The sequence below is a fragment of the Antechinus flavipes genome, chromosome 1, assembly GCF_016432865.1.
Source record: "Antechinus flavipes isolate AdamAnt ecotype Samford, QLD, Australia chromosome 1, AdamAnt_v2, whole genome shotgun sequence".
In the NCBI taxonomy this organism is placed as follows: Eukaryota; Metazoa; Chordata; class Mammalia; order Dasyuromorphia; family Dasyuridae; genus Antechinus; species Antechinus flavipes.
The window spans coordinates 118,765,554-118,779,630 of NC_067398.1; the positions used below are offsets into that span (position 1 = coordinate 118,765,554).

Below are 14,077 nucleotides of genomic sequence, written 5' to 3' on the forward strand. Positions count from 1 at the left end.
ACCTCTAAACACGGGGGATAGGTTTATTCCTCTCCTTTTTACTTGTTCCTCTGAATGGGAGGACTTACAGAAATGAGACAGATTGGAGGAAACAATGTCCAGAGATTCTATTTTAAAATTGTTTTGTTTTTCTTTAAAGGCAAGGATGGGAAATATCAAAGTTCTGTAAATTGTAAATTTCATAGGATTTTGATTCCAACAGCATTTTAAAATTACTGGATATTAGCATTATAGGGACCTGTGAGGTTATTTAATTTAATCCTCTCATATTCCAGATGAGGAAATTAAGTTTTAGAGAGATCAAATGACTTTGTCCAAGGACACAAAGTTTAATGATAGAGCCAGAATGATAACTCAGGTCCTCCCATTCTGATCCATTGCTCTTTTTCACTACACAAGGATGGTTATAGGATCCTGATTTTTATTTCCATACTTGTTTTTTGGAGACTATTAAGATGGCAATTAGATGGTACAGTGGATAGAGCCCTGGACTCGGAATCAGAATGACTCTTCTTTCTGAGTTCAGAATGGTCCCAGTCACTTACCAGCAGTCATTTAATCCTGTTTGCCTCAATTTCCTCATCTGTAAAATGAACTGGAGAAAAAATGGCAAACCACTCTAGTATCTTTGCCCAGAAAACCCTAAATGGGATCATGAAGCGTTGGATATGATAGACTCAACAACAACAAAGATGGTATTCGTAGAACTTTGTAGAAACTTTTTTCATAGCACTTTGCCCTAGTTAATTGGGCTCCCTCTATTAGGGCTGTACAACATGAGAGATGTTCTTGGCTAGGCCCTTTAGGGACGATGGACTAGCAGGCATTAACTGGGACATGAAGGCCTGCTTCCACATCTCCCAAACATACCACTTGTAGGTAGCTTTACTAGAGAAACCAAGTCTCGGGTTTGATCACACAAGTAGCAATGGTGCCCTTCAGTTTGTCCTTGTATTGGGTTCAGAGAATTTTAGTCCCCTTCTCTTCTCTTTTCCCCCTAGATACCGTTACCTCCAAATTCTACCTTTATTTGAATTGGGATGATTGACAAAGAGCTCCAAGGTCACTTACCACTGGGTATCAGAATTGAACTTTGAGGGCTCCACTGACTCCAAGAGCCATGGTCTGGTTTACAGCGAACCTCTACAAGGTATTTCTGTCCCAGGTACAAGCTGAAGATTTTAAACTGTGTCTGCTGACCAGCAAAATGTGTCTAGAGAGGAACATGGTAAATAGGAGTCACTTCAGCTCTTTGCTATTAAGAGTCTGAGGTGTTCTTGACTATTTGTGGAGTAGTCCTCATAATTGGTCTCAGGAAGTCTCTGACATTATAAATCCAAGACTGCTCTTTCCTGTCACCCTATCCTTCTTTGGTACCCACCCTTCCCCTTCTCCCCATTTTGAAATCATATCCTTAAATTGGCATCAATAGTGGATAAATAAAACTGGGATTCTGAAGATACAAATATGGAACTGGCTTATGTCATTCTGGGCCCCGTGGGAAGTAGCATTCAGAAGCTAAGGGGGGAAAGCTGAGCACATTAATAAATGTCCATAGGAGAAAAACCCAGAATTTTGTATTTGCTCAAGCTAATAGAAATGATTCACATTGTCATCCAAATATGTTGGACTAAGGTGCTAAATCTAGTTTATCAGTGGCTGCTCAAATACTGAAACAGAAAGATCCTGGCAAAAATGACTCACCTCCCACTCTGCTGCTTTCTCAGGTTTTAGTCGCAATTCATACTGAAGTGTGAGCCAACCAGACCTAACATCAACCATGGCAGGTGGAGACCACTTCAACCACAGATAGGGTTTTCCATCTTCTGGTTGTTTAACTTCTACAGTTAAGTTCAAAGGAGGGTCTGGTTCCACTGTAGACATTAAAGAAACTTCTTTAGTACTTGCAAGGAAAGAACATTTGGTATTTTGTTTATTCCCCTGGATTGTTTGTGATCTTTTTGTGCACAGAAGTTTTCCTGTGTACAGGATTGGAAACCAGGCACTGTGTGTCTGATACTTGTTACCATTACTAATGCTTAGCAAAGTAATTAAAACACTATGTTTATCATTTGACTCATCAAACTTTCATCTCATTAGTAGCCTCTGCCTCTAAGGCCCCTCTGTTTCTCTGCTTGGAGAGAGTGGATGGTATATAGTGAAGAGCTCCTTCCAGACTCTCCATTCAAGGAAGGAGCTCAGGCAGTCATTTCATAATTTCTCAATCAGCTATAGAACTTCATCTTTTTATCTCCTCACCTCTACCTTTTCAGCTTCTTTTTCATGGTGTCTTTCAGTGTTAGATTATGAGCTCCTTCAGGGCAGAGGTTGTCTGCCTATTTTTGCATCCACAACAGTTTAGTATAATCCCTGACACAAGAAGCATTTAATAAATGTTTATTGACTGACTGACCCATGATAAAAGTGACAAGAAAATGTGAATGAAAAGAAGCTCAGATTTAATTTACTTTTTTTGGATCATCCTAATGCTTAGATCCTTCTCATGCTGTAGTAACTCTCAAGATGATTTCCCAGGATTGAACATCTCAAAGTTATTTTCCAATATAAAATTTGCATTTGCTTTGTATAGAAATGCTGTTGGATTGAAATAGTTGTGGTAGGGCCAATTTAGCAAAATACAGAGAAGCTTATCAGCAGTGATGGACTGATCACCTGGCAGTGAATTCTGTGACAAACTAGGAAACAAAGAGAAGTATCTCAAAAGTATGCTCAATCGTGCAGAGTCCCCTCTGCCTCAGTAGGAACTAGTAGAGTGGAAAAGAAGGCAGATGGTAGTGAGTATTACATGTTTTTAGATTCTCTATGGACTTTAACTTAATTATAAATATTGGAAATGTGAGGACAGGTGGTAAGTTACATGGTGTCTTTGTGTCATGTAATATTACATGGAAGGCAAGTGATACCATTTTAAGTAGTATCACAATTCAGACACTTTTTGCCACTCTGGTTACTATCCATGCACCCCAGTGCCCAATGAGTTAATCCAAATTGGCTAGTGGTAAACAATCAATTTTAAGGACAGCACTGGGTCTTGGTGACCATGATGAAACATTTGCTATTATGATTTTGGAAATTTGTCTCATTATTTGTCATTGTAGCAAGAAAATCTCTTGTCACGGGCATGATGACACAACACAGTCACTGATGTTCAGATGACATTTGGAGCACAACCAATTTCTGAAGTGCTTCCTGAATCATTACTGGAAAATGAAATTATGCACAGTGCAGTTTTACTGTTAAGTATATTTAATTTACTTGTACTTATGTTTATACTTCAAGGATTCAAGGTATTATCAGTGGGAGAATTCCTTCCACTGATACAGCACTACCATATCCTTAGTACATGCCTTTGTTGGTTGTCATAGCCAAATCATTCACTATCCAGTGGCCAATGAACCATCATTCTCTAGTAGTTGGTGGCCAATCAACCATTAATCTTGCCATCAGCTTTTAATAGTAATCAACCACTTGTGTAAGCTTCACCAGGCTTAAAAAAAATTTAAATAGAAAATAGATATTTAAAAAAAATAGATATATAGTTGTCCATTGTCAATTTAGAATGATAGCATAGTATGGTAAATATTTGGAAATTTGTCATCCATTGATAGTACACATGGGGCATTGGTGGTTCTTTCCTATTACAAGACTGTTTAGTTAACTAAAATGTTGGAAAACCATGTTGGATAAAAGGAAGAACATTGAAACCCATGTTGAAATGCACTAAATGGAATAATAAAATACCATAGTTTCTGAAGAATTTTTTCCATCAGTTGAAGCTGATGCAAGGAACAATAAAGGGGCACATGGCAGGTTTAACAATAGGATATATTGCACCAGGAATTTCACAGAAGAAACTGTAAAAAGGAGAGAGATGCATGACCAGGAAAGATGGATGCTAGTCATGGGGTAAGACTAAGGAATAGTCAATGGACAGCTATGTGTCAACTGGTATTCATGCAAATGCTAAGAGAATTAGAGGAAGGGCCCTGGTAAGGTCCTCCTGACTTCAGGGCTGGTGCTCTATCCATTGCGCCACCTCATTGCCCCAGTCTCCAGTTATTGCTTCCCTCACTTAAATCCAATTCACTTGCATTTCATGACATGCCTCTCTGATGTCATGGTCCTCTTCAAGACCAACGAACAAACAATAGAACTGAACTGAAAAAAAAAATCAAGAATAGTAATAAAAGGACTTTTTAAGACAAGGGCTAAGTAGCACCCATTACAATTAAAAATACTAGAGAGAATAGGGATAAATGAAATTTACCTTAAAATGCTATAATATTTATCTGAAACCATCAGTAAGCATTATTTGTAATAGGGATAAGTTAGAAGCCTTCTCAATGCCATCAGGAGTTAAGTAAGGATGTCCATTACTACCTCTATAATTTAATATTATACTAGAAATGTTAACTATAGCTGAAGAAGGAGGAATATAAATTTAATGAAATAACCGAAATAGATAAAGAGGAAACAAAATTATCACTTACTGCAGATGATATGATGTTATATTTAGAAAATCTTGGAGAATCAACTAAAAAACTACTTGAAATTATTAACAACTTTAGCAAAGTTGCAAAATACAAAATAAGCCCACATAAACCATCAACATTACTCTGTATTATTAACAAAGCTCAATAGCAAGAGATGGAGAAATTCCATTTAAAATAATTTGTACAATATAACTGTACACGATATAAAATACTTGGGAGTCTATCTGCCAAGACAAACTCCCAAGAACCATAAGAATATGATTATAAAATGTTTTCCACACAAATAAAGTCAGATCTAAACAACTGTAAAAATATTAATTGCTCCTGGGTAGGCTGAACCAATATGATAAAAATGATGATCCTACCTAAAGTAATCAATTTATTCAATGCCATACCAATCAAATTCTCAAAAATTATTTTGTAGAGCTAGAAAAAATAATAAAATTTATCTGGATGAACAAAAATTCAAATATAATAAGGGAATCAATGAAAAAAATGAGAAAGAAGGTGGTCTAGTTGTACAAGATCTTAAACTGTATTATAAAGGGGAAATTATCAAAGCAATCTGGTTCTGGCTAAAAAATAGAATGGTGAATCAGTGGAGTATATTAGGTACAATTTATATTACAGTAAACGACCCTAGTAATTTAGTATTCAATGAATCCAAAGATCCAATTTTGGAATAATAACTCAGGATGTGACAAAAACTGCTGGGAAAACTGGAAAACATTATGGCAAAAATTAGGTATAGGCCAACACCTTACACTGTATATCCAGATAAGGTCAAAATGGGTACATGATTTACACATAAAGGGTAATATGATAAACATATTAAGAGAGCATGAAATAGTTTATCTGTCAGATTTATAGATGAGGGAAGAATTTAGATACTCTTAGCAATACAATGATCCAAGAAAATCCCAAAGGACTGAGGATGAAGAATACTATCTACCTTTAGCCAAAGAACTAATATTGATTGAATACAGATTGAAGCATGCTATTTTTTACTTTCTTTCATTTTTTTCTTTTATTCAAGCTTTCTTATAAAATTGGTAATAAAAATATAAAAATTAGAAATGTTTTGCATAACTATACATATGTAATCTATATCTGATAGCTTACTATTTTAGAAAGAGAGGAGGGGAGGGAAAAGGAGGTATAGAATTAGAACTCAAAACTTTAAATTTAGAAAATGTTAAAAAAGAGCTGAGTGAGAAAGGGGAATTATTTCAAAGAAAGAAAATAACTTTTAAACTATGCCATGCCAAAGGAGAGAGATGTTTCAAAGATTATTTATAAGGGAAAAATTACAAGTAGATTTAAAAGTCTGCCTTATATTTGCTATGAGTTCTTATCATTCCTTGTTAAAACTGCTCCTCACTTAAGACAATATTAGGCAAAGTCTACATCATTTGAAAGAGAATCTGAACACACCGTAATAGTCAGTTTTCTTATTTTTATGAATGGGGGCACAGATCATTCAAAATTACACAATGGACTTTCTGCTGCTTATTTTCTTAGCAGATTTATGTCAATATATTATTACTATAACAAGGACTTGTGTGGAAACTCTTTCCACTGATGCAGATTAAGTCATTTCTCATAATTCCAAGATGAAGTAATTTGCATGTGATCACACTTAGAAAATGTCAACAGAAGGAATCTGAACAAAAATCCTTCTGATTTCAAGACCAGTACTCTATTTACCATATTACTTGGTTTTTATTTCCTTCTTTCTTTTCTTCATTCTTCCCTCCCTCCTTTTCTCTCTCCCCCTTTCCTCCCTTTTTCTTCTCTCCCTCCCTTCCTCCTTTCTTTCTTTTCCTTCCTCCCTTCCTTCCTTCTTTTTCTCCATTCTGTCTTCCTTTATTCTCCTCCCAACCCAGATAACCTTGTGCTTATTTTGTATATATCTATATTTGTATATGCTATATTATTCCCTGTAAAATATAAGTTCCTTGAGATTTGGGACTATTCATTTCACTTTTGTCTTTTTTTCTTTAGCACTTAGCATAGTACTTGGCACATAGGGATAGTGATAGGTCCTATATCTATGATTTCACTAGTATAAATAATTCATAGATGACAAAAACTTGGTTTACTAGTGCAGGTTGGCACCTTCTCTATAATTTATAGTTTTAGGGAGTTTTCTAGTTTTGAGGTGGGCAGGGAGGCAGCATGTAGCTCAAACCAGATTAAAAATAATTAACAAAATTAATTAACAAATTAATTAAAAATAATTGATTTAAACAAAATATATAAAAATATTATAAAACATAGAAAATATCATATTTGAAAACTAGTATGCTGCTCGCAGAGATCTTTATGCAAGAATTAGTGGACTTATTTTCTGCTTAAGTTTGACACAACTGATCTAGAATATTGGAATATTAAGCTACTTGCCCAGGTTACTCAACCAACAAGTATCAGAGGAAAACCTTGAACCCAGTCAGCTCTTCCTGTCTCCAAGGCCAGATAACTATCTTTTACACCATGTTGCTTCTTAATAAATGTTTGTTGTTTGGTTACTATGAAGGCATAGCCTGATGTAACATGGAAAAGTGACTGTTCGAATTATCACAATAATTCAGACACTGAGTTGATTGTCTTTATGTGGACAAATCCAACCACAAGCAAGTATTGCAGCCAGTCCTGCTGTAGATAATTGGAAACAACATAGAAACTGTTTAAATTCCTGGTTTATCCTTTTTACTTAATTGATAACCCGTGGGAGGCATACTGTTGTAGGGAATAATTGAACTATTCATTTTTTTCTGATAGTATCTCCAGAATTTTGTTATAAATGTGACCCCCTATCTGATGCTTTGTGAATCAGAAAACTGCTGAATTCAATCACAAAAATATTTTTGGAAGCACTCCATTTTTTGATATACAGAATGGAACTTCAGTCATGTGGGTCAGGTATTCCATTTGTAAGAAGTGGTCTACAGCACTGAAGCATTGTATAAATCCAGGATGATGGTGCCTCTATCTTGAGATCTGCTCCTCTTTGGAAGCAAGATTGCAGGGGAACTACTCATGGTCATAGCAGGAATGCTGGCTTTTGGCAGGACCTTTTGGTACATTGGTCCCTCTCATATTAATATCTGATGTCATAGGCTCAATCTAGTACTAATAGGACAGTGGATCAGTTCTCTTACCTGGTCTTCCTTCCACTAAAATGGCATCACTATTTGTCTATTCGACCTCCTCTTGACATTACTAGGTAGGCCACTTGACTGGTAAGTTATTACAACCTTGACTTTCTTTGAAATTTCAAACCCAGTTGCCCCTTTCCTTCTGCACCAAATTCCTCTATCTCTATGCTACAGAATGATGTGCCACTAATTGTAGTTCTTAATTATAGTGAATAACTCTTAGGGGAATTTCCTGGGGGTATCTTCATTCCTAGTTGAAGATATCAGTTTGGAAACTACATAGACCCATGTCCTCTTCCTATGGGAGGGAATCATAATGATGGTAACTAATCCAATACCCAGGTTGCCTTTGCATCAGTAGCCTCCAGAATTATCTGTCCTCTACTGCCTCTTGCCTTTCAAGGGCCAGGAATGGTTTCAAACTATACTAGACCTACTCAAAAAGGCCAATCTTTCATAGTCAATACATGCTCAGATATGCTCTATGAACTGACAGACATTCCTTTTTTAAAAAAAAACAAACTAAATTCTTAGCAATATAACTCTTTCCTGCCCTAGACCTTAGAAGAATCTTGCTAATTTTGTCTATACAGTCTCTCCTTGGGAAAGTATCTTTATGAAAACTGTTTCCATGACAGGACAGTTTCCCCTGATCCTTCCCAAGTTTCCTTCCCAATTACTGGCAGACTCTGCTTCATTAGCTGATAAATCCTGCATTCCCAGTTAATTAATTTTTTCCTCTCTGTCTTTATGTCTCTCTGTCTCTGTCTGTCTATCTCTCACCAGAGTGCACAGCAAACAAATAGTAAGTAAATGGAAATAGTATAATTATCTTCAGATGACAAGTATCATGTATATATTCTGACCTTTCTATTTGGGGATATCTATAGAGGTTAACAAAATCAAATTAGAATTTGTTAGCTGACAATTTGAAAAACATTTTCCCCTCTTACCTATGTAAGTCACATCCACATAACGTGGATCTGACATACTCTTTCCCATCTGGTTAGTAGCATTGACCCAGATGATGTAGACCATCCATATAGAGGTGTGCTTCTTGTTAAAATAACAGGAATTAGGACCTCCAGTTTTGTAGTCAGGACATTCATGGGTGAGTGACTCTCTGAAAGGAATAACCAAAAAAAGTTAAGAAAATAATCCCGGAATTGTGTTTCCAATTTTTTTAATTAAAAAAGTTATGTTGGCTTTGGGGAATCAAGTGTTCTAAAGGAAAGGCCAGAGTAAAAGCTATGCTTTTTGGACTAGAGAGGAGGAATGAAGAATGAAAATAGTTCTGGGAAGGGTGGGATTGGAATGGAATGGAAATGATGAAGTTGACAAAAGTAGAAATAAATGGATGAGAGAAATAAAATAAAACTGCCAACAGATACTGATGCAAATACACAAGAAAATCAATGATAAATCTAGGTTTAAGAAAGATTATGGAGAAGGAAGCAAAGGAATGAGTATAAAAGCAGGGTAAGAATTGTGTCAGGAATGACAAAGACCAGAATATGCAGAAACTGATGATAAATATTGAAGAGAACAAAAACTGGTTATGTTTTTTAAAGTTCATGTTGAGGGCAAAAGAAGGATCAAAAAAAGGAAAAGAATTTCTTCTTGGGGTGGATGGTATGATAATAAGGGATAATAGTGAGAAGTTGAATTACTAGATTCATATTTTTTCTTTTTTCTTCTAAGGTGAATGATGGTTAGATTGGAAAAGAGAACAAAAATAGTTAGCAAGGAATAGAAATTTAAGAAAAGGATGGACAGACAGCTTCTAACCATCCTCCTTGAGTTCAAATTGCTCCCATTCCCCAGACAAACCATTTCTTAAATATCAAGAGAAATGGCATGTGTGACTGTTGAGCAATTACTGGTGATCTCTGAAAGATCCTGAGAACACAGGATTGGATCAGGGCAGATATTGCAGATATTATTAAAAAAATAGTAAGAAGGTATATTCTATAATTAATAGAATATACCTTCTTACTATTTTTTAAATAACTATATATATATATATATATATATATATACATAAACTATAATCAATAGGTAAATTTGATTTCTATTCCTGGCACTTAGGCAATAAGTACCAAAGGCAATATAGCTTCATAATAATAGCAGTAGAAATATTAATAGCTAATATTTATATAATGTTTTAATGTTTGAAAAAATGTTATCTCATTTTATCTTGCTCCAGAAAGAATAGGTCATACTACACTAACCTTATTTTTTTTTTCTGACAGGATAATTAGACTGGCAGATTAGGGGATACTGTAGATATTGGATACGTAAGAATTCAGAAAGGCATTTGATACAGTTTCTTACTCAAGGCTATGTAGAGAGATAAATATTAGATGATAGTACAGATAGTTGAATTTCAAACTAGCTGAATATCTGACTAAAAGCATATTCATTAATGGGTTGATATTAACTTGGAGGGAGATCATTAGTTTAGTGCCCAAGGGATTAGTACTTCACTATGAACTGATTAACTTTTCCCCCCAATCATTTGGAAGGTATAGAAGACATAAAGAGTATGGATTAACATATAGAAATCAAGTCTGCAGATGACACAAAGCTTGAAGGAGTTACTATTTGGATCCAAAAAGAGATTAATGAGATGATTAAAATAAAATGAAATTTAATAGGTATAAATGTAAAGTCTTACATTTGCATTAAAAAAGCCAATTTCACAAGTATAAATGGGGCAGGCTTGGTTAGACAATGGTTTGTTGAAAATAATCTGGGGATTTTAGTGGCCTGCAAGTTTAGGACAGGACAATTGCATGAAATGGTGATCCAAAAAACCAATGTCATTTAAGATTACACTAAGGGAAGCATAATATTTAGAGCAAAGGAAGAACTAGTTTCCCTTCATTCTCCATTAAACCACATTTGTGGCTCTAAAGTATTGATCACTGTATTTTAGGAAAGATAGACGCAAACTAAAGAATCCAGAGGAAAGTAAGAAACCAGGATGGCAAATAGGTATGGAGAACATTTGTTATAGATATATAATAAGGTTTCCTAGATTTTAAAATAATAAAATTTCAAACATTTTTTTTCTCCAACTTTTTCTTATATCAGTATATTAAGATTGAATCATCTTGTTGAAGTGACCTCAGAATCTTGTTCATAAACTCAAGTTCCTCATTTGGTTATGGGATGAAATTAGAACTTTTTTCTGTCCCATTTATTTTTAAATTAAATTTTTATTTCAATTAACAAGTATTTATTTTCTACCTTGAGATTACAAATTCATTGAAGTATTAAATTACCTTCTTCATAGCCCGCTTTCTGACCCTGAATATAAAATCACATTGAAAATCCAAATTCCCTTTATTATCATATTACCATTATTGCATACTGATATATTATCATTACCATGATTACATAGGTAATGCAACTGAGTTCTATATACCCTAGCAATGTGAAAATAATGATTTTTGGAAAGGAGAAAATTGTGTAGTGATAAAAGGCACAAAACACCCCAAAGAAGTCCATAGAAGTACAGCAATGGCATTTTCTGAGCAAATCATATTTGAAGCAACATTACTAATAATAGTCTTTACTAACATATAATGACAGACAATATTAAATACTAAATGCATTTAAATCTCAAGAACTTGGGCAGGAAAATATGGATATAAAACATTTGTCAATCCAGGAAAATAGGAAAGCTTACTCTGGTAATCCCACCAACCACCAGATTATATTTGAATCGAGTATGATTAAGTCTAACTAGAATAAATGAGAAGAAAATGGAACATTTTTACCCTTCTTTTCTGTAAAACAAAGTATAGTTGGTAGGAATTCCTCCATCTGATCCTGGTTTCCACCAGCAAGTGAATGTTTCCTTTTCAGGAGAACGACACTTTTCGATCTTAGGCTTTCCAGGGGCTGATTGTCCTAGAGAAAGTCCAATTGATATCATTATTATATCCTATGAAACTTTTCATATCATTTATACCCTCAGCAGATCTAGTTGGGCTATAGGAGACAATGCAAACTACACTCACTGCATTCAGAGTCAGGAGATCTGGGTTTGTACAACTTGGCTTTGGTTTTTGCTAGTAATGTAACCATGAGCTTTACCTCTTAGAGCAGGATATCCCAAAGGATTTTGCCTTGGAAAATTCATGGTATCATAGCTGTATGAACTACAGCTATACCTTCCACATTGTAGGAAACAGGGCATACATCTCTCCAATTTGGAAAATGAAGTAAAAAATTTTGGCCCTCTTCATATCAGAGAAGAAGTTTGATTTTTTCCCTTTTTCTTTTATGGAGTATTTATAGTAATTTATTATGAAATTTGGGTTAAGTGTTCTGTCATTGGCTATGTGTAGGTCAATCTTAAGTAAAATTTGTTTTTCTGCTGGCTTTTGTGTGTCATTTGTGGCTTTTGCAAAACTCCTAAAAAATTCCCATTTAATTTCATATGATGGGAAACCATAATGGGAAAAAGTCACAATGTGGAAGGGATAACTATATATCACAATTTAAAAAATACTCTGATACAATATAGTTTTTCAATATAATTCAATATAATACGTGAATACAATTCAACATAATACATAAAATTGTTTTCTGAAACATTATTCTGAAAAAACACCCTCTTTTATTCTGAGAAGGGGCTTATAGACTTGATCCTTTGCCTCAGAACTTTAGTTTGCTCACTTGTAAAAGGTTGGTAATAATATTCATCAACCTCATAGGGTGGTTATGAAAGTGGTACTTTAAATCTTAAAGTAAATCAAATTGACAAGCTTTTATTAAGCACTTAATTGTTGTTCAGGTATGTTAGGTAGCTAGGGACACATTAAAAAAAGAAAGGAGGTAAACCTTGTTATCCTTAAGGAGCAGTCAGGGGTCCTCAAACTATGGCCCATAGGCCAGATGCAGCAGCTGAGGACGTTCATCCCCCTCACCCAGGACTATGAAGTTTCTTTATTTAAAGGCCCACAAAACAAAGTTTTTGTTTTTTACTATAGTCCAGCCCTCCAACAGTCTGAGGGACAGTGAACTGGCCCCCTATTTTAAAAGTTTGAGGACCCCTGGAATGTGTGCCACATAAATATGGGTGATGTGTATTCTACCAGAATCTGCCAAATAGAGACAGTTCCATAAGTACCACTGCCTCAGTGCTATTTAGATAGAAGTAAATATAGAGCTAATGGAGGGACTATGGGGGCTGCAACTAATATTCAAGGACTCATCTCTAATCTTGCCAGTTTCAGAGCAGATTGACTTTCAGGGATCTGGACAGGAATTCTAGGGGTGGAATTTAAACTAAGGTAGGGCACTTCTCAAACTGGGGTGATAATGATGGTCTACAGAGACCCTGTAAGGCTCAGGGAGTAAACATAAAACATTGAAAAATGAATAAATGGTGATAAAAATGAAGATATGCACATAAGGAGTTAAGTTGTTGAAAAGCAGCATTGGTGGGGGTAAGGCCTTTATAGGAACAAGAATGATTGTTGGTGGGAAAGTTACCACCATTTACAATGTGCCTGTGAGTGATCTATTTCATATGTTTGGATCCCAACATACTCTTCTGTAAATGAAGACTCTCTAAGTCCTTGTAGTGCTAATATTCTTTGGTTAAATGGAACACATAAATTCTAAAATCCCCAACAGCACAAGTGTGATTAATAAGTACCTTGCAGGTGCTTGGCTAATTAATTCTAACTTTTTCTTTCCCCAACATTAGTTTGCCTAGTCACTCCACTCCTCCTCCAGTTTACTGGCCTCCTTCCAAATAGTTCTGATTTCTTACTTCTTCACTACTGACTTCTCCCTCTTTAGAACTTCTTTGGTATTTTCTTCCTTCTCTTGACTTTTTCTTTTGCCTTTTACTCATACAAAGTTCTATTTGTTATCTTTCCCATCTGGTTTTTCTTCCTAATTACTCTCCTCAGTTTCTTGTTCCCTTTTCTCTTTTCTATCCAACTCTTCCTGTATCTCTCTCTTGTTTTGCTAATGATGTGTACTTCTCTCTGTTCCATCCCTATCTGATTAAATATACAGTTAAGTAAAGAAACATAGTGGTCTTGGACTTCTGGCATTCTTGAAGCACAAAATGCCTGAACTTTCCTTTGCTAAAATAATCACCACTGAGATCACAAATCCACTGAAGTATTGAATTATATTCCTTGTGATTCCTATTCTCTCCCTGAATGTAACATGTATTTAAAAATCCAATATCCTCTATTTGTTATCGTTGATGCAGTTGAACAACATGGAGCTAATGGTTTTGGTAAATGAGAAAATTCTGTAATGATAAATGGCATTCCAAGACATTCTATGAAGTCAAAGAAGTTTAAAAAATGCATTATTTTAAATTGATTAATTGAAGTATGACAACCCTTTTAGATAGTGGAGTTCCTTGAG

At 35.1% G+C, this 14,077-nt stretch overlaps 1 protein-coding gene across 2 annotated transcripts in view; it reads right to left on the reverse strand.

Moving 5' to 3' along the window:
• The window catches only part of PRLR (prolactin receptor), a 201,685-nt gene that overhangs the window by 4,806 nt on the left and 182,802 nt on the right, over positions 1-14,077 (reverse strand). For both annotated transcript variants that reach the window (XM_051989686.1, XM_051989693.1), the window contains exons 4-7: positions 11,458-11,590; positions 8,626-8,795; positions 1,705-1,874; positions 1,072-1,213 (exon numbers count right to left, since the gene is read on the reverse strand). In XM_051989686.1, the coding sequence (XP_051845646.1) occupies positions 1,072-1,213; positions 1,705-1,874; positions 8,626-8,795; positions 11,458-11,590 (615 nt within the window). The remainder of the gene's footprint in view (positions 1-1,071; positions 1,214-1,704; positions 1,875-8,625; positions 8,796-11,457; positions 11,591-14,077) is intronic.